The following is a 21,698-nucleotide window of genomic DNA, read 5'->3' as shown; positions in this document are numbered from 1 at the left end:
CACCAGGATCATGTATGTCAGAAACTATAGTTTACTGCTGAACTCATTTTGTCATGGTAAAATAACACAGAAATCGAATAATAACATTTCAGTCTACTTCAGTCTCCTGCCGAAGCTCAGACGCCGCGCTTTGAGAAACTGTCAATCACAGCTGTCAATCACGATGACACGCCCAGCATTAAATTACTGCTAAAAACAAACTGTTTACAAAAATGAAGATCTGCACCTATTTCAGCACAATAACCAGTGCCTTAATCGACCAGAACTATCTTTCGGGACATTTTATTGCAAGTGTAATATTTTTTTTTATTTGGGCTCAAGTCTCCTTCATTAACACGGAGGAGGCGGGCTTTATGACTTGTACTGCAGCCAGCCCCCAGGGGGCGATCTAACGGCCGAAACCTTCACTCAAACGTAGGCTTGCGGCACACTTGGTTTTTACATGTACAATTTATTGATGTAAAATAGTGAATTGATGCTATTCATTTGTAATTTTTTAAACTTCGCACAAATTGTCAACCTGTTTGATAAAAAAAAATATAGGTGGCTCTTCACTTTTTTGTGTACAGAAATTGATTGATGGAAATAAGATAAATAGTGTTGCAGACAACACCAGTGAATCTATGATTTATTATAGATTTAATTCAAGTTTATTTTTCAGGTCCAGTCAGGTTTAGAAAATAATTGCTGTCAGGTTGGACTTGAGTCTACCTTTATCAGGTCTGTCTATGTCTGAAGATTTTTAGAAAGCAAGATGTAGAGAGTGAAATCAATTTAAGGAAAGTGGAAACCGGGCTTATATTTGTCTAATATTCCAGACACGCTGTATTCTCCAACTTACCCTTTCCTGCTTTGCATAGCAGCTCTCCTGGCCTCGGCTCTCTCTCGAAGGACAGCTGGGTCCTGGATGAAGTGATCCTTCTTCACAGCCTCATTCTGATCAAAATGACACAGGTCAAGATCATTGCCAATGAATGAAAAAGTGCATTCTGTGCAAAGTTAATCAGTCTTCAGAATAAGTTAGTGATTAACTGCTCCATTGATCACTCAAAAATTCATTATGGTTCTATAACAGATAAAGTGTCTGATCACTGATTCAAACCTTGTCCTCTTCATCTTCCTCCTCGTCGTCATCAAACTCCTGAACCTGTTTGCCTGTTCTGAGAACTTGTGGGATAGTAAACGGCCTAAAAGAAGAATACACAGGTGTTAGCTTGAGAGTCCTTGAAAAATAATTATAATATAAATTAGCTTTCCAAGGCATGAGGATTTTTCCAATAACATGGGACAGCAATACAAACTGATTTGTAAAAAAAAAAAAAAAAAAGTCACTGTGCTTTTATTACATTTTAGTAAAAATATGACTATATTAGTCATCATCATAGTATTAGAACAAAATAAAAAATATTAAAATATAATCTAAGCTCAAACATCATGCCTTGGGGTCTGTTCCATAAACCAAGCTTAGAAAAAAAGCCAGGCTTATTTTGGTAAGTCAAGTTTATTAAAGGCAGATTTGGTTTCATAAATCAAATTTACGATAGTTCAGTTACTCTGGCAACTTATGCTGGAAAACCAGCCCGCTCCGAGGCAGGCTAACTCTCAGGCTAAGTCTTAAGTTCAGGCTTAATCAAAGTAATGTTAACATTCACCAGCCATATTTTGATGCCATTTAAATTTACTTATCCTCTTAAAAATTATTAAAGATTTATAGTCATTTAATAGTAAAGATATATAAACTAAACATATTTAAGAACAGAATGTAACATTTAAATTTAAATAAGTTATTGCAGACAAAAAAAAGCTACAACATTTCAACTAAATTCGATTTTTTTTTTCTGTTGATTCTTTTTCTGTGATCTGAGTTTATGCTTTGTTATATTAGTTCCAAATTTTGCTTTGGTACTAAATAATATAATGTATATACAATTTCAATGTATTGTGACAAATATTTAATTTAACGTTAATAGGCCTAAATAATGGCCTATATTTAAAAAAAAACCCGAATTTCCTGTCAGCCTTCTCTCTTGCTTTGTGGCAAGCCGTAGTTTTTGACTGTTATGTTTAAATTATTATACGTTTGAACTCTTAAAAACAAACGCTGCTCACTCGCTATAAACATAGCTGTGTCTCATTTCAGAGCTCTTTTATTCACTGTAGTTGTCATGGTAACATACAAAATAATCGATGCAGCTATGCTCGACCTTCAGGGTTTCACGACAATAACGTCCACAAACAGTTATCTAGATTATTTAAACTGAACTCAAATTAGTTAGATCGCTGATCTTCAACTTGCTGTTATGGAACTAATTTAAGTGTGGATGTTTAGATCGGCTCATTCAAGTCAGGTTTTTGACTTTAATCCTTGCTTTTCTAAACAACTTTTATGAAACAGTCCCCAAGACTATTGGCGCAAGAAACACAAACTAGCAAACAAAGCACATTGTGTGGTGAAAGCTTTTTTCTTTTTGGTTATATTTGACACAAACTGACTGGTTGCTTTAAGGCCACTACACACCAAGTGAATGCCAAACAACTAGCGCCAGTGAATCATAACCGTGTTGACACCGCGTCTGGTTCCGTCTGCACCAAAAAGCTGTCCGTGAACACACCAAACAGACAGTAGGTGACTAAAACGAACAAATGCATTCTGCATCTGCATGGAAGGACATGTCCTTCCGAACCCGTGGATGAAAGTAGTCTGTTTTCTTGTTGACCATGGGCAACCGGAACTTCCAACGAACCGGTGCAAAGTGTAAACAATGCAGCATTTACTACCATTATCACACTAATTGTCAGTCAACACTGAGGGATTCGCTCCTGCAATTTGTCTGATAATCTAATAATCCATATCGTTTGCAAATATATGAGAAATAGAGCTAATTTACAGCTGGTGTCTTTGTGTTCCTTCTTGACATGAATTGTTTACGTGCTGTGACACTTCACTATGTCACACTCGTGCTCTGATTTGTTGCTGAATAATCAGTCAGAGCTCTCACTCTCACTTCAGGTGACGCTGATTATTTAGACAATTTCAATCTGGTCATGTCATTGGCTCATGAACAGTATATGATAAAACAGCTATTATAACATTATTCATCAATATGCGGGCCTTTTTGAGTTCTCGAAAGCTATAGAAATGAAAAATGTAAAACAGGAAAAACGTTAGAACCATTGTTTTTGTTTACATCCCTCAAAATGGTCTATAGGCTGAATAGGGCCAATGAGCTCCAACGTTAATCTGACGAGAGGCGACGTGTGGAACAAACCTAACCAACTAGCCAGACCAATGCTAACCGACAAAATCCAACAGCCAATCGTCGGCCCTTACATGCGTCTTAAACAGATTGAAGACACAAATTTGGGAAAATATAACATTATGTATCTATAATACCATTAAGTCCTAAAAGTGTTTGTTAGTTAAGCTAGTGTGCTTTAATTATAGCAAACAGCTGCAGAGAGCCCTTAAGATGTCACTTTTGATATAAACGCTACTGATTCTAACTTAGGGAAGATGTTTGGTGCAGGTCATGTTCCCCTAGATATCCATAATTGTAAATGCAAACAGGAAGTAGAAAAGAACTCTGTGTAACTGCTCATATACCTGCGGTTCAATAATTCATCCTCTTCATCCAGATCATTGGCTCCTATTTGGTTGGCATCGTACGTGTCATCATAATCATCGTCATAATCATCCAGGCCGAAAGCATTATCCTGGTCTCCAGAAGGGTTATTCGCTATGGGAATCTCATCCACCACGGTCTGGTAGGCTTGATATCTGGCTCTCTGCTCTTCTATGTGCTGCTTGTCATCGAGCGTAGCGCGAACACTCTCCCCCTGTCTGAAGTACACAGAGATTTTTCAGTTTCTTGCTTGCACAAACATCGTTTCCAGTTGCATATTTTATAATGCCCTGATTTCTGTTTACGCTGTACTTGTCAGATGTTATTTTTCTCCTGACCAAGTGGATGTGCATGAATATTCTGTGGTAGCTTTTTAAGTAATATGACTAATATCACACTGCAGGGCAGAATGGGTAATGTTTCATTAAGCAGGATGGGTTGGAACAGAATTTACCTCCGGCCTTTCCAGATGCGACTCATGTCTAGACGGTCTCGGTTGAACACGTCAAACTCATCATCATCAAACACGTTTGATCTAGTGCTCAAAACAGGGGGAAGCTCATTCTTCACAGGCCTGTAGGACAACATTAAGAGCCAATAAGAAGACATGAATTAAACCCTAAAGAAACCTTATTTCCTAATAAATTTTTATTCAACAGAAAGTCTTATTTCTCCAGGTGGTGGTTCCACAATTGTGGATTTCATCGTCAAGATATGATTCGATGCAAGAAGTTCTGGACCTAGAGGGTCATTTAAATGCTGAATGAATCTAAATTTACACAAGTAAAACAATTAACTCGATAGGCTAAAAATTGGAGGAAATCTGCTGATTTGTAGATTCCGTGTGAGCCTAGCCATAACTTCATACAAAAGAGTTCGCCGGAAAGTACTGTCAAGTGCCCCAGGAGATTGGTCAAGGACAGAAGTCAAAACATTTCTTACGGTACGAATCTGTCTTTCCCACACAGCTCGTATATGACTTGCCGATGGGATGGTCATTATCAACTCTCATGCTTGTTTCTTTATCTGCCTTTGATCCCTTGTTTTCAATGTGCTCATAAATACTCTGTTTGCCCCCAAAAAGTTTGTACCCTGATCACATCGAATTTGGCGAACTGTTCCACGAGTGGCTATTACGGAGTGGAGAGCAATAATAAATGCATCAGTAGACAGAGCATCAAGAATTTCAATGTGTATGGCTCTGGAACACATACAGGTCAACAACAACCCATAATGTTTGGGTTTCCTTCAATCATCGGTAACATAAAAAGGTCCAAAACAATCCATCCCTCATAAGAGTAAAGGTGGAGTTGGCTGTACACGATCTTCAGGGAGATCAGCCATTTTCTGCTCTTCTACACACCTTCTGAATTTCCTACACTTCAAGCATTTGTATATGTGACAAGAAACAGCACTACTGCATCCAAGAATCCAAATACCGTTGGACTGAAGTTCACTCACGGTTATTCATCGCCCTTGATGTTGTACTCGTTCATGATGTTTGATTAGTAATGCTGAAAAATGATTTTTTTCTTGGAAGAATGGCAGGATATTTCATGTCTAAATGAAGAGTTGCGTTTGCCAGGCGACCTCCAACTCAATGTATGCCTTGATTATTTATAGCTGTTACAAAACAGCTTTTATTATTAAAAAGGTGTTGAAAAAATCTCTGTTTAACAGAACTTGGGAAATATTTGAAAAAGTAATAAATTAATAAATTAATTTAAATAATTAGATTTTTGGCTGTATAATAATAAATTACAAACCTTGATTAAAGCAAAATAGCATAAGAGAAATCTGACAAAAAGAAAAATGTAAATCTGACATAAAAATTTATTTTTTCTGACATAAACATGTAAAAAAAAAAAAAAAAAAAAAAAGTCGCTATGAAGAAAATTGAGTTTTTATTTCTGCAACCTGACTGTTCCACTCTATTTTTACAGAGCCTGAGCTAAAACAGGGTATATGCAGGAATCCTAAAGGTAATTTCAATACCTTTTTAAGACTTTTTAAAGACCTTTTCAGAATATTTTAAGACCTTGTCACAAGTTCTAATCAGTATCAAACTTTTAAACAGTTGTTAATAAACAGTTGTAGTTAAATAAATCAATGGAGCACAACCATCCAACAGAACTCAGATAAGCTCGAAGGAAACAAAGCTTGAAAGAATAAATTACGTGGTTGTTTTCAGCGACAGGCTTCAGCCACTGTTTAAACCCATCTTTTTCCAACCAGGAGTACGCAAACATACGTTTTCCCATTTTACCGTCTGTTTCGCTACATATGGAGAGTGTCACATCACTTTACCGCAATGGTCACAAATTACGTGACATCACATAGACAAAGGAGCTAGGCTGGAAGTGTCCTGGCCCGAACCAATCAAGTGGATTGAGCACGGCGTTGTTATTATTAGGAGAAAAATAAATATATCATATGCTCTTTTGGAGTCAAACACTTTGGACAACGCTTAAACAAAATTTAAGACCTCATAAAACTGCGATTAAGACTTTTTAATACCTTTTAAGAGCCTTCATTTTCTCATAATTGATTTATTAACTTTAATACTTTTTTAAATGATGTTAATTCAATTAAAATGAATTAACAGTAAGACAAACTAATAAATAACAAACTGCTCACTGTTAGTTACATTTTAGTTAAAGCATTGACTAACACTAACCAATGTGATCCCCTTCTAAAGTGTTATAAATCGTTGTATCTTATACTTTACCTGGCCATTGCCCGGTCTAGTTTGTCAAGAGAAGGAGCTAGTTTATCTTCTAGGATGTTGTTAATGACAAGTTCGGAGTTGTAGCCATATTCTTCCAAACATGCCAGTATGAATCCCTCTCCCAAGTCTGGAAGCAGGTCTCGGATATGGGACAGCAGAGATTCTAATTCTCCAGCACTCACGGTGCACACTGCACCCTAAATACCAGACAAAAACAAAACAAAAGGAGGAATGCAATTTTTAAAGGAACACTTCATTTTTTTTTTTGGAAATAGACTAGTTTTACAAGTCCCTTTGAGTTAAACAGTTGCGTTTTATCATTTTTATTAATTTATTCAACCAATCTCCTTGTCTGCAGAAGCAATTTTAGGTTGGCTTAGCATAAATCGTTGAATCAGATTAGACAATTAGCATGTCGCTCAAATAATTCAAAAATAGAAAAGGCTTGACTCTTCTGAAGTTACATCAAGTGCTAAGACTGACAGAAAATGAATATGATGATATGGCTAGGAACTATACTCGCATTCTGGAGTAATAATCAAAAAACTTTACCATGGCTGCAGCAGGTATTATGTGGCGTTCACACCAGACGCGGATGAAGCGTCAAGCGCGAGTGATTTACAAATGTTAAGTCAATGCAAAGACACAAATAGACATCCTGCTGTGCAATTTGTGCAAATAAGGTGGCACGAATGATGCGATTCGCATGAATGACGAGGCACGAGTTGAGCATTTTGTGTGTTTGACACACAAATCACTCGAGTTGGAAAATCTGAAATTCAGCGGACATTAGCGCCGCATTACCCAATCAGGAGCTTGCTTTTGTATGGCACGGTATGGTTTGGTTCACTTTTATGGCTGTTTCCACTGTCCAAAAGTACCTCAAAGCAAACTGTACCATGCCAGTTTTTGGGTACACTTTGCAAAGAGTACCTATCACAGCAAAAGGATACCAAAAGGCGGAGATACATGCGCAGCTGAACGCTTGGTACCATTTAGGCAGTGGAAACACAAGCCTGATAAAGGTGACCCGTACCAACCCGTACCAGACTGTACTGCACACATTAGTGGAAACGGGCCAGAGGAGAGTTGTAAAAATCAGCCTATTTCCAAAAAAAGGTGCACTTTAAAACACTATACACTTTAATAAAAATTACCAAATGGTGGTCAAAATACTATTATCATCACCGTCACAGACTTTTTACCAGTTAATGAACTCACATTGTCACCCTTACGGGGAGTGTAAGACACTGCTTCTGCTCCTCTTAACTCTTCTCTGACCCCTGAAACTCCTGCTCCTTCTGTCGGGGAAGCGGCTAAATCTCTGCCAGTCTTGCTCTTGGCTCCTGCTCTGTGATTGGACGAGGAGATCACAGAGGGGAAGCTTCTCTTCTTCCCCACACTCTCCCAGGCAGACTCTACACCTTGCAACAGGTAAGAAGTCCTGGTCTCATCTCTGAGCGAGCAGATTAAGGAGAATTTTATATCCTGCTGCTACAGTAAACTTTGTACTTGGTAGTTATTAGATACTGGTACTGCAGGAAATGAGCAATAATGTACATGTCGTTAATTCTAAAGTATGCAGGAAAACAATTACACGTCGGGTTATTTCTGGAGTTACTGAGATCATCAATTATGAAGTAGAAGCTTAAAAATGACAGAACGCTCTCCCTATTATTCCAAAACCAGCATACAGTGCTCCAATAGTAAGGATACAAATGAGGAAAGGCCTGCTGAAGAAGACTGATGTCATCTGCTAAAGGGAACTGTTCATCATAATCAGCCAGGAATCTGATAGATAGCAAACAGACAAACAGTTGTTTTAGCAACAATGCAAGTGAATGTATTTATGAAAGGATCATTGGATCACTGACTCAAATAATTGGTTTAAAAACAATCCTTTAGGAATGAAATCCTGCAGCTCTGAGATGCACAGATATTCTGGACTTGTTTGTATGGAATTATTTACAGTATATGGTCGAAACATGAAATAACAGACATTGTTGTGTCTAAAATGTAACTTAGCGATGACTTTTTAATTTGTTGAACTGCAGTATAATTCAATGGGGTATATGCCGAAGCATGCTAATAGGACTTTTAATTTGCCAGTAGCCTGGGTTAATCGTTTCCGGTGAACTGAATGCCATTGCAAAATCGGCACATTTAAGGTCTGTTTTCCTTAAAAATCTGCGATCTCCACTGGCAGAGTGATATCCGTTATAAAGTGGGTCTCAGATTGTACAAAAAGCACCGCATTAAATTACATTTTCCCACCATGTCTTTATAACATGATCAGTTATTTTACCGCAGTATATTAAATGGAGCTTCTGTGCTAGCCTGCCGATTCTGACGGGCAAGTGCGGGTAAACAGCTTTTGTCCTCGTTTTACGCTTGAGCAACTAAATAAATACCAAAATCTGTTTAACTGATTGTATTTTAATGACATTACAACATCGATGCTGTAAAAGGAACCGCATAAAATAGAAAAAAACTCACATTTACAGGTCACCGGAAGTTTATTAGTATGGGAACAACACTAGCTCTGCATATACCCTATTATTTCACATTTGTGATTTGGCTTGTTTGTTTGTTAATATTTGGAAAGACAGCTAATATAAAAAATATTTTTGATGCTTTACTTATAAATTCAATAAAATTAAACAATACATTTAATTATTTAATGTTTAATTTAATATTCTATTTTTTTTAAGTAATACATTTTATAAAAAAAAACATTTTAATAAAGTTATTAAATCAAATAATTCATTGACATCAAGAACAAACATAGAAGTACTGTCTGATTGACAAGCAGCACCTTATTATGTTCCTAAAAAATGTAAACACCAAATAGGTCAAATTTATACCCCATTTCCAAAGTAAAACATACTCTAACATTAGTGCAGTTTGTGTGTGTGAGAGGGGGCAGTGTTATGATGTGATCCACTTATGTTGTGACTCTGTAACGGCTGGTGTTGGTTGCTGAATTGTTAAAAATTATAACAGTTAAAGTATCTAGGTTAATTTCGATTTAAATAAACTAAAAGTAAATAAAGTATACATTTTTGTATGTTTTTTGTATGTTTTGGCGGGTTTTGGACAGCTTTTGGCCTGGAAAAAGTCAGCAACGTCTGGCAACATTGCACACCTTTAACATACTGATACACAACCATTAAAACACATAAACATCATTTACCTTTTCTCTTGAAGGAAAGTTGTGAAGTTCTGTAGAAGATCTTCTACAAAGGATGCCACATTTTCAGAGCTGTGAAAATAATCAGCGCTTTGTGTTAAGACAAGAATATCTGGTATCCACTCCAATCTTTGCCTGTCTAATCAGCTCTAAAATCATGTACCCCTCCAGTATGGGCTGTAAACACGCGTGCTGGAGCAGCAGGTGAGCAATCTCCACCATTTTCTTTCTAGAATAAGATACTCGTCTCCACATGTCCTCCTGTAAACTGAGACAGAGTGCAACAAGTTTAAGGTTTAATCTGTACAAATTCATCAGAAAGAGAAGTCAAGTTTGCTATTCTAACCTTTTATCGAAATTCCTCTTCTTCACTGCTTTCTCCAGGTCTGGAACTGCCATCTCATAAAATGATGGTAATCTACATTCAGAAAGGCTCCGGTCAATATTTTGTAACATTAAAATAAGGTAAGATAAATAAGATAAGGATGATTTATAATAATATGCATCACAATATAGTACACTTTTTCTGTAAATTAAATAAATTAATAGTTTATATATATTGACCACATGTATAAAAAAAAAAAAAAAAAAAAAAGATTTATTTTTAATGTTTATTTACTTATTTATTTTGTTTATGTTTTAATTTCATATCAGCAGCATTGGCTATATTCATGGAAAAACCTATAATTAATATTTACAATGTAAAACATTCAAGCATATCGACATATTAATAAGCATTCATTATACAAAAGACATAACAACAACACTGAAAAGAGTCATATACAATCTTTTAGTTTGATTAATAATAAATATTCTAAAATTCCTCCAGAACACACCTTTTAAACATTTCCTGAATAAAAACGTTCTCTAATATCATTTTAAAATACACATTCTATTAAAATGCTTTATTGCGAAAATATTAGTTTTTTCATTTCCTTTCGATAAATATGTGTCTTGAGTGGCAGATTCTGCATTTCGTGGGTGCAACCTGATCATGTTTATTTTCAAAATAGTAATTATTTCTTTCATTTACAGATGGATATATTTCATATAATTTGTTGTTTCTACATTCATCCCATTCCGTTTGCCATTTCTCATTATTAAACAGATTTAAACCAGATTCAACATCAGATGCAAGAATTTTACATTCTGTTATCTCCAACTGTATGGCTTCCTTCTTTTTTACATTTTAACGTATATGCTCAGAAACTGATTTAAATATGATTATATTCACTTTATTTATTTAGAATTTGAGGGCAAATGTTTGATTCAAAAATGTAGATAAATAAAACAAATGTCATTAATATATAAAACTATTTTCAAAAACTAATGATTACACTTTTACTGCACTCATAAAAATGATTTTAAAAAAAGTATTACAGTAAACAATGTATTTTGAGCCACCATGACATAAACGAGAGCAAAATATGAAACGATAGACTTTTTATTTTGTCCATAATGATATTGCACAGCCCAACTTGCGAAGGCTTAATTTTGTCAAGATGGTTTTCTTATTTCATTATGCTCATTGTGATGCACGAGTAAACAAATCTTTTACATTAGGCCTGTGTAATATGAAAATATATATATTGTATGGACAAAATAAAAAGTCTGTCATGTCATATTAAGCTTAAATTCAATATACACTGTTTACAGTAATAGTTTGTAATCATTTGGATGACAGCAATTTTACATGCCATATTGGGAATGCAAGCAGAAATGTGAATAGCAAGCCTAATCTCATGAGGAAACGTGACTATTTTACATATTGTCAGAAAAGTGGTTAATTCATATGACTTAATTTGTTTGAAAACATAACATTTTTAAAAGAAGACGTGTCCCCATACCACACGCCTAACCCCAACCCTCATTTTATGAATAAGGTGATATAAATTAATTCAAATTAACCACTAAATCAGAGTTACAAACTGGCATGAGATTGCGTTAGACTGACAGCATTCTGACTACAATTTTTACATTTTGTTTTTTATTTGGCAATATTTTATGCTGAACCTGTAATCATTAGTTTCTGAAAAGTGTTTTATATTTCAGTAATTGTAATTTTTATATTTCTAAATCCAAACTAAAACTATTAATTGACTGAATTTACAGAAAAGGTACTATATCATGACATATTAGGGATGCCGCAATACTCTGTATAATATTGAACTGTTTGATTTGGCCTTCACGGTTCAATATGCATATGTATTTTGCAAGTACCCCATTTCTTTAATTACTCTGTAAACTGCATGTCCATACGCTGAAACACAGCAAGTAAATGTCCCATCAGCACTAAAGTAGGAGACAATTTCACATGACAGAACCACGAGAAGTCTATATCGTTGCACTCCTAATATATCAATCAACGTTTATTTATATAGCACTTGGGCCTAGTTTTTCAAAAGTAATCCACCAGGATTTTGGATAAGGGATTGAATCAAATCTTGAAAATGGGTTTTTCAAAAGAAAAAAATGGATTACGTAATTAAATTAGATCATGTAATCCAATCTTGGTTTTGATCTGGGTCAAACCTTTAGTTTGGGTTTTTCAGCCCTTTTTTTAAGATTTAGACAAAAAATCTGGATTAAACTGATCCTATCAGAAGGGTGGATTCAGCGTGGATTTCATACCCAAAATGTAATTAAAACTTTAAAAATATATCAAACAATACTATATTTGGATCATGCAGTATGTTACAAAAAATATCATATTTATTGATACGGTTTTAATTGTATTTGTTCATCCATCAGGCTACAGTGATTAGGTAGGCTTTATGGTACATCAAAGTAAGAAGAGTTTGGCCTCATAAAATAATCGCCCGAACAGCTTTCAAAATTTACCAAAAACAATACATTTTATTCTGTCACTAATTGATATATATTCATCACAATGAAAAATATTTTACTTTTTAGAATATTTATTAGTGATGCATGCAATGATTACAGAATAACCGAAAAAAGGCAAAGAATGGCAATCACTGATTTTTGAAATCACTTTCAACAATTGCAAAAAGAGACTGAAAGTGCAGAACAGACTCTGACCAAACTGCAGCAAACCAAGGCCAGAATGGAGATCCGCCTCCTAAAGGCTACGCTCAGACAAGCTGGTCTCTCCACAACAGATGAGGAAGTCTAAAATTATTGTGGAGTTTTTGACATTAATTCTTTTTTTTTAATTCAATACATCTATATTTGAAACTTGTTATAAATATCCTCAATGTACAGTGTTTGTGTTGTAGGTCTCAGATGAGCGGACTGCTGGAAGATGACGGGGTGGGGTTTTTATCGTTTTTAGTTATTTTTTTTTTTAATGTGTGTGTTTTTATTTCAGATAAAAATAAAGCCACACTGGCTATTCTACTTGTTGCTCTTTACATATCTAAGGTTCTACATTCTGATTTCCTATTCTGTTTGAGTACTAGTTATCCAAATTTAGTGATCCTGAAAAGTTCCTATACAGATCAGATTGATCCAATCCAATGTTGCTTTGAAAAACTGGCTCAAAAAGTAAGCTGGGTTACGTGATCACAGAAAGGAAAAAATGGATTACTAAATCTGGACGAATTTTATCCGCATTGAACCTGTTGAAAAACCGGGCTCTTTTTACAATCAAGGTTGACCAGAGTGCTTTACACCAGTAAAAACTAATTATACAACACAACTAAAAAGCAAACAATGCAAAAAAAAAGCAATACAAGAAATATCAATAAAATACAGCAATACATAAAAACAGAGATAAGTGTCAGTGCTCAATATAAATAAGCTTAGACAACTATAAATATATTGCCACTTTTTAAAGTCAAGCTCAAGACCCACTTATTCTAAATGTTTTTTTTTTTTTTTACTATGAAAGCAATTGAATCAGTTAGGTTATTGTCTACTTTTGCAAGTGTTCAAAATGGGACAGATTAAAAAAATAAATTAATAATAATAAACTAAATATAATAAAAATTTCATTTAATTTTCAATCATGTTCACATCTATATTCAGCATCGCCCATTTATCATTTAATGGACAATAGGCATCTTAATACCAGGATGTGGATGTGTATTTGTCACCTGTTAAGAAAGTTGTGCTGTTTGAAAGTAGAACAAGCCTCAGGGAAGATGTCCAGGAAAGAATGGATAGTAGTGCAGGTATCACACATGTAAGAAACCAAGTCTGCAAGCTCCTAAGAGACATAAAAGTGATGCATATTTAATTATAAGCATATTAATCTGCCAGAAAAGACACTGATGGCAGAGTCAGTTAATGTGTGTATAATTACTTTTTATTATAATTATTTTTTACCTCCTCTGGCATGGTCATGGCAGTTAGGCATCTGTTAGCATTGAGTTTTAGGGGCTGACCGGCTCCTGTGTCCTCTGACTGAATACCACACTTCTGTAATATTATATCAAACACCTAGAAAGCACATGCAGAGATTTCCGGAAGTTCAGACGACTTGTAAACAATTAAGTCAATGAGAGTAGTTGATTACGTAACATGATCTCATAAAGTACCTGGATGATGGAGGGTATAGTCTCATTTAGGTCTCCATAATAACTGGGCTGTTGCGTAAAAATGTTGTCTGGGGCAAAAATTGAAATGATAAGTTTTAAATATGTAAACACTGTAATAAATATGAGTTATTTAAAAAGAATAATAAGGTATTTATGTATTTCTCTGTTGTTGTTTTTTTAAATGTACTGTGATATTAACAGATTTTGTGTACCGATCATTTTATGTAGCAGTTGGGAATTTCCTTTTCCGTACAGAACACACAGATCCAGAATTTTGGGAATGTCAAACAAATAGTTGTTGTAAATAATCTCTGCAAACACTGCAGGGGTAATGAAGTGCTCCTAAGGAAGACAACAGAGCAGTGTTTTTTAAATCAGGATCAATATACATTTATTGTAACTTAATATAAAACTACCAGCACACATTTACACTACCTTTCCAATTTTTGGCTAAGTAAGATTATTTTATAAAGAATTAATAACTTTATTTAACAAGAATACATTTAAGGGGACCTCTTATTAAAAATCACTTTTAAAAGAGGTTAAAACACAGTTGTGTGGCAACAGTCTGTGAATATAATCAGCTTCTAATGGTAAAAATTTAGATTTTTTATTCTTTTATAATCACACTTCATAAAAAACAGTCTGTTAAAACACTTTTAATTGACATTCTCCCCTTGCACATGTCATCAGAGGTGGGAAAGTCCTATCCATCAGTGACAATCTCTTCCTCATTAGCATAGGATGCTAGTCTTGTTTTTGAATCTGCCACTATGCTGACACATGAGCCCCTTTCACACAGTGATACCGGTAAATATCCGGAAAATTTCCGGAACGACTTTACCGGTATATTGAAAAAAGCGCTGTTCACACAGGCGAGGACGTTACGGAAATTTTCCGGAAAAGAGCATTCACACATCCATTCCAAAATACCGGTAAATTCTGACATCATTCACCACAAATGAGCTTTAAACGGCTGCGCTTGTATTTGTAAACATTTGACTAAATTACAAACTCTGTGGATGATCAATATTGTAAACAACTTTCACTGGATCATATTCGCATGTCGAGATGTTCATAATATGTGCGTGTGCTGACGCTCACAGGCTGTTTCATGGGCACACGCAAAGCTTGAAGGTAAACAAACAACGGCTTATCATAAGCATCTTATCGATGATTATTTGCACAGTTGGCATTAAGAAGAACATATAAACGTGATCTGACTAACTTCTAGCAGCTAAATGTGTCTGGAAAAATATTCAAAGGCTTTTATTCTCACAAACCGCGCGGACGTAAATGCGTCTGACTGTTGTGATTGGCTAAAGCAGAAGTCTTACGTCAGCACGTTCTAGACGTGCACGAGCTTATTCCGGAAATCTTCCTTCTGCGTTCACACAGCGCAGCATTCCGGCAAATTGCCGGTAATGTTACAACTTCTCTTTCCGGAAAATAGCCAGAACGAATTTACCGGTATTTTCAAAAAGGACCTGTTCACACATACAACCTTTCCGGAAAATTGCCGGTAATTTTCCGGAAAGGTCTGTATGTGTGAAAGGGGCTATAGACATTTGTAACAAAGACTCATTTGAATTTAATCGACAGTCAACAAAATGGCAAAAATAGGATCAAAGCCTAAAAGTGGCAGTTTCAAAGAGTTATAAAATATTATTTATGGGGTATTTTGAGCTGAAACTTATTATAAACTTAATATGAAACTTAATATATGACATACACACTCTAGGGACATCAGTGATTTATTTTATATCTTGTAAAACAGGGAATAATAAGCTCCTTTAAATTGAGAATCTAATGTTACGAAATAATTCTAATTTAAATAAATGCTGTTTTTTTTTCTTTAAATGTTTTACTCATCAGTGAATTTCTGTTAGTTATTAATCAGCACAACAGTTTTCAATATTGATGATAAAAAAAGTTTCCTAAACACCAATTTAGGATATTAGAGCATCTCATGAGACACTAAGTCTGGTATTGTGTTGCAGAAAATTCAGATTTTACATTAAACATTCACATTTAATCAAAATAATTGTATTCAAGCTAATAAATAGTATCCTAAAACATAGATATACAGGAATCTGTTTATTTATACAATCTGTAAATTATACAAACAATTGACAATATTAGTGTTTATATAAAATTGTAATTTTATTAATGTGCCACTGACTTGTATAAAAACATTTTCTAGTTACAGGATATATTTCATGTAAAAACATACACATTTATAAAATCATGTTTACCTTGGACTCTTTGTGTGTAGCCATCCTGAGGAAGACCATGAACATGGAGCGGTGAATGTTCCTCTGCATGTCTGCCACTGCTGGACTGGACGAGAGTCCAGACGGGTCCAAACCACGGGGAGCGTGTCTCAAATAAGAGTCCAAACACCCCTGTAACGACTCGTCAAACACTACCTAAAGGCACAAAAAGAAACTATTTGACAGCTGCCTGCCCTCCAAAAATGATCCTCCTCAACAAAACTACAATTTTCATTTGCAACAGATGTGTTAATTTATCAAAAAATATATAGAATTAAAATGATTTGATCTTTTTTTTAAATACATAATTTGAGTGCTTCATTAACACAAGCATATTGTTGGGGATTAATAAGTTAAGTTGGTTTTATATCTGCACATTCAGCATTTCACTTTCTTAATACAATTTCAGAAAAGTATTGTTTGCAAACCAACAAGCTCATCGTTGTTCACAGTCAAATAAATGTTGTCTTGAAGTCATACTTGCATCAAATTTCAGACCAACTATTCAAAGTAGCATGGTAAAACATATAGGGAGCGTATCACAAGTTGTCACTTTGTTCAAAAATGAATAGCTGCTTCTTTTTAGTCAACTACAGCTATAATGTATAGTTTTACTCACATTATGCATTCAAATTAGATGTTTCTATTGATCACTATATATGTTTTAACTACACTACCTGACAAAAGTCTTGTCGTCAATCCCAGTTGAAAGAGCAACAAATAACAACTTGACTTCTAGTTGATCATTTGGAAAAGTGGCAGACGGTCAATTTTTTTAGATGAATCATCTGTTAAACTGCATCCCAATCATCACAAATACTGCAGAAGACCTACTGGAACCAGCATGGACCCAAGATTCTCAAAGAGAAAAAGTCAAGTTTGGTGAAGGAAAAATCATGGTTTGGGGTTACATTCAGTATGGGGGCATGTGAGAGATCTGCAGAGTGGATGGCAACATCAACAATCTGAGGTATCAAGACATTTGTGCTGCCCATTACATTACAAACCACAGGAGAGGGTAAACTCTTCAGCAGGATAGCACTCCTCCTCATACTTCAGCCTTCACATCAAAGTTCCTAAAAGCCAAGAAGGTCAAATTGCTCCAGGATTGGCCAGCCCAGCCACCAGATATAAACATGAAGAGGAGGCATTGAAGATGAATCTAAAGAATCCTGATTAACTCTGGGACTCCAGCAAGAACACTTTCTTTTCCATTCCAGATGACTTTATTAATCCGTTATTTGAGTCATTGCAGAGATGTATGGATACAGTAGTCCAAGCTCAGGGGAATCATACACAATATTATTTTTTCCACAGCACCATGACTTTAGCTTCAATACTGCACATTATTTCAGTTAAGTGATGAGACTTTAGTCTAAGCAAAGTCAGACATTACTGTCCTAGTTACATACTAAAAAAATCAAGGCATGATCATATTTTATTCGGGTAAAAGAAGTATAATCTAGTGACCTTTGCCTTTCATATAAGCCACTTCTGATACCAAATGATCAACTAGAAGTCAAGTTATTATTAGTTGTTCCTAAAACTTGGAAAGGCGACAAGTCTTTTGTCAGGTAATGTATATCTTAAAAAATGATTAAAATGTTCAAACAGAGGGTTCTTCATATAAACGATGACGTCACAAATTTCCATAGAGATAAGCGTGTTTATCAGCTGTTTTAAAACGCTAAGTTATAGTTACAAATATATTGTACGTTGTGATAATTGAACTGCATTAGCCTTTTTTGTTTTTTCCTATTTTATTGAATGCAATTCTCAGAATTTACAAACATAACACCAAGTTTACCTAAATAATCATAATTTTCTGCCAGTAAAGACACTATTTGAAGGCAGAGTCAGTTCACTGCCTTTAAAAAGCAGCGAATACACTCAACTCGTCAAGGATATACACAATAATAATGAATTCATTCATTATTTACAGTGCTTATAGAAAATCATCATGCCCTGTGATCATCATGCTTAACCTTTGGGTTAAAGTTGTAGAAAAGAACAGGTTAGATAAGACTACAAAACATTTCAAAGGCTGGACAAGTGATTTAATTTCAGGCTCTATCACAAATAAAGTAATTGTTTTAAAGGACTATGAAGATTTTCTATAGGCACTGTATTTATTGATTTATTTGACCTCCTCTTGCATGGTCATAGCATTTTTTTAATAAAGCAACTTTGCATTTTAGAGATGCTAACCTGACACCAGAACTTGTCGTGAGGCAATGCCAGCAGCCAGTCCAGATCCTCTGAGATAAACTGAGCATGTTCCAGGAACTCCTCGACCAGTGCAGGTGTGCCATCTTCAGGTGGGGGTTTAAAGGGTAAAAAACATCTCTCTTCTTTGCGGTCAGGGTGCTGAGGAGACAACAGCATTATCAGTCATACAGGAAAAAAAGCACTGTAACAATGCTTCAGGTGTACTTGAGATTATTACTCTGCAAAATATTCACTCACCAGCGCTGGTAAAGTGCGTTCTTTGCCTTGAGGTCCAAAGTGCTCAGTCACATGCAGCTCATCTAAAGGCACTTTTGCACACGCCATTTCACCTGCTCAGCTTGGAACAGAACTGCCTTGAAGAAAATGGCCAATAAAAATAAAGATTGTTAATCCTACTCATTTACTTCATGTACTTGTTTTGCTTCTTCATTTTATTTGACGCAAAAGTGAATACATTCAATTCATCAAGAATATGCACAATAATTTTTTAAAAACAAAACTTGTTTCTATAACGATCTTTGATATAAAGTACAGATTAAGATTGTGGTAAAGTTTGCTTTATATTCGCACATTCGTTCAGTGACAACTTGCTCCCTTAATTGTTTACCATGGTACTTTGAATATTCTGTCATTTACAGTAGACCCTAAAACAACATTAGCACTGTTTAATTGACTGTGAACAATGTTGTACTTGAGAGTCATTGGCTGCTTATATGATTTCACTATTTAGAGTTTACAAGGAATACAGATAACATCTTATTTTGATGGTCCATTTGAGTTTTAGTAGTACACTGTCTGCTTAATATTTGCTGATACTGCTCCTTCAACAGACATTTAACTGACTTTAAGAAACTTTGCAAGTACATGTCAACTTACACTAACCCTAACCATCTTAAAATCCAATGAGAATTAGTTAAAAAGTAACTTTAATTCAACAAACAGACCATGCAAATAAAGTGTGACCGGAATACAATCTGAAATTATATTATTAGGGAGAAAGTCTGAATGTGCGAATAAAAAAAAACAACTTTAGCCCTGTTAAATTAGCTTCTCCCTGTAACAGGTACAACTGTGAATTATAAATGAGCAATGCCATGCAAATGTCAACCTTGCCATGAAAAAAGTCAAAAAAAAAAAAAAAACTATTAAACTAAAATAGCGAAACCGTTTCTACATTTTAGTGTAAGCAGTACTTAAAAACTACTCAAAAATGTTTATGTCAATGTTTTCAAACAATTATATTTGATTTAGCAAAGTCACACAAGTGCCAGTTTCACCTGTCACGTCCAAAACGAAAAGACATCACATCTATAACAAACCTCATCCATGCAAAAACTGTACAATCAAATAAAATCAATCATTTTTGTTCTATAGTGAGCCGACTCTTATCGTTTTGATTAGAGTCGTTTCTTTTGGGTTGTGCAGTTTAATTCACAGAATTTCTACAATGTACATTGTTTACTGTAAACTTGCTAACTTTTTTCTTCACATCCATAACGCGTGTTTATTTTTCTCATTTAAAATCTAAAAATGTTCACAGATTGATATTTTTCTGATCCCATAACTCTGTGGTTAGTTGTTTTGAAAAATATAAACAGATTTTTCAATATATTGTTAACATAAACTTTCTCTATGAAACTAGGGCTGGGCGATAATGGCAAATTCAATCTTGATAATTATTTTCCATATTGAATGATATCAGTATATATTTTGATATAAGTTATTAATGCTTCCCAACAATGACTGAAGTCACAAAACTTAGAGGATCCATTAAACGGCATAGCATATTTTCTGCCAATAAATTTTCAGTGGCTGCAAATTCAATACATCTCTAATATCAACACACTTTTTTTAATTGTTGCACGTTTCTGCTGTGTGATTGGCTCTTAGGTCAATACAGAGTAAAAACAATATCATTTATGGGCCCAGCCCTACTTTAAACTTGCTAACTTCAACACATCCATAAAGCATGTTTATTTTTCTCATTTAAAATCAAATACATTTTTACAGACTGATATTTTTCTAATCCCATAACTCTGTGGTTGGTTGTTTTGAAAAATATAAACAGTTTTTTTTTTTATTTAATGTTAACATATGCTTTCTCTGTAAATTTATGTTTTGAGTTTTTACAGTAAATGCCACGTCCATAATGCTGAAATTGCTTAAATAATAACAAAATAAACACAAATACAATCACAAATAACCATTAAAACACATTGCAAAATCACCCAAAACACTATTTTGGTTTAATTTAAACTGAAGCTAATGCCTTTTGCCATGCTTTTAATATCTACAGGCAACATTTGCCATACCAATCCCTCAAAATATTTAAAAAGACCTATGACCCAAAGCGGTTTTAACCTACAGCCTATGGTTTTAACACGTCTTTCCTTAGTTTTATAACAATGTTGCTCGTTTACCTTTGATAACAGTGCCTCTAAATAAGACTTTTCATACTGTACTTCATAATGTACATGGGCTAATTGATGTCATTAGAGTTGGTTTATGTTTACTCGTAGGCCTTATTTATTCAGATTATTTTCAGCTGTGTATATTATGATTGGCAGATTTGCTATTCTATTGAGGGAATCGTTGACAGTTGACGCAAATAATGCGTCAGAGATTCACAAGCAGTGAGAAAGTTGACAACAGCATAAACACAATTTGTCATGGTGGAGCCATGATTAGTTTTAGTTTGTTTTAACTTAGATTTGTTACACATGACTGACTGACTACAGTATTAGCGACGGTGGCTAATGCTGCTCGTGTCAGTGAGCTCAGCATTTTTATCAAAGGCAACAGCCGCAAATAACATCACTTTTCATCAATAGCAACATATTTAAGTAATATGAATGATAAGTAAGTAACGTTACAGTATAATTGTGTTGACTGGTACTGAAAATGTGGCAGAGAGAAAGTAAGTTAAGGTAAAAGTTAGCCATCTAACTTAGCTTTTACATATCAAATAGATTTGTCCGTTTCACAAAACGGTATAAAATAATTCAGATGAATAATCAAGTTATTAAAAATGTCACCTTTTCACTGAATCTTTCAACAGATGTTTAACAGCTTCAGCATAAAGCATAGCATCTCTCTGCGTGGATATCCGGTGTTCTCATGCTGGCCAGATTTCAAAATAAAAGCCTCGAAATG

At 34.7% G+C, this 21,698-nt stretch overlaps 2 protein-coding genes across 4 annotated transcripts in view; one reads left to right on the top strand and one right to left on the bottom strand.

Annotated features, from left to right (window-relative positions):
* The window catches only part of ascc2 (activating signal cointegrator 1 complex subunit 2), a 23,706-nt gene extending 2,046 nt beyond the window's left edge, over window positions 1–21,660 (bottom strand). The window contains exons 1-18 of one of the 3 annotated variants that reach the window (XR_015489986.1): window positions 21,581–21,660; window positions 18,783–18,898; window positions 18,525–18,683; window positions 16,299–16,472; window positions 14,256–14,385; window positions 14,044–14,111; window positions 13,832–13,945; window positions 13,600–13,712; window positions 9,888–9,959; window positions 9,705–9,809; window positions 9,545–9,613; window positions 8,068–8,142; window positions 7,573–7,807; window positions 6,352–6,548; window positions 4,078–4,197; window positions 3,605–3,841; window positions 1,103–1,187; window positions 443–936 (exon numbers count right to left, since the gene is read on the bottom strand). Coding sequence is in view for 2 of the 3 variants with exons in the window: in XM_087251475.1 (XP_087107601.1) it covers window positions 842–936; window positions 1,103–1,187; window positions 3,605–3,841; window positions 4,078–4,197; window positions 6,352–6,548; window positions 7,573–7,807; window positions 8,068–8,142; window positions 9,545–9,613; window positions 9,705–9,809; window positions 9,888–9,959; window positions 13,600–13,712; window positions 13,832–13,945; window positions 14,044–14,111; window positions 14,256–14,385; window positions 16,299–16,472; window positions 18,525–18,683; window positions 18,783–18,869 (2,135 nt within the window). In the remaining variant the exon portion in view is untranslated. 3 annotated transcript variants of the gene reach the window in all.
* The window catches only part of zdhhc8b (zDHHC palmitoyltransferase 8b), a 135,196-nt gene continuing 135,107 nt past the window's right edge, over window positions 21,610–21,698 (top strand). The window contains exon 1 of the mRNA XM_087251382.1: window positions 21,610–21,698. The gene's annotated coding sequence lies outside the window, so the exon portion shown is untranslated.

Source organism: Danio rerio, chromosome 5 (assembly GCF_052040795.2).
Source record: "Danio rerio strain M-AB ecotype USA chromosome 5, GRCz13ab, whole genome shotgun sequence".
Taxonomy (NCBI): Eukaryota; Metazoa; Chordata; class Actinopteri; order Cypriniformes; family Danionidae; genus Danio; species Danio rerio.
Note: the sequence above shows the minus strand (reverse complement) of the source record. Positions and strands in the feature narration are given on the sequence as shown.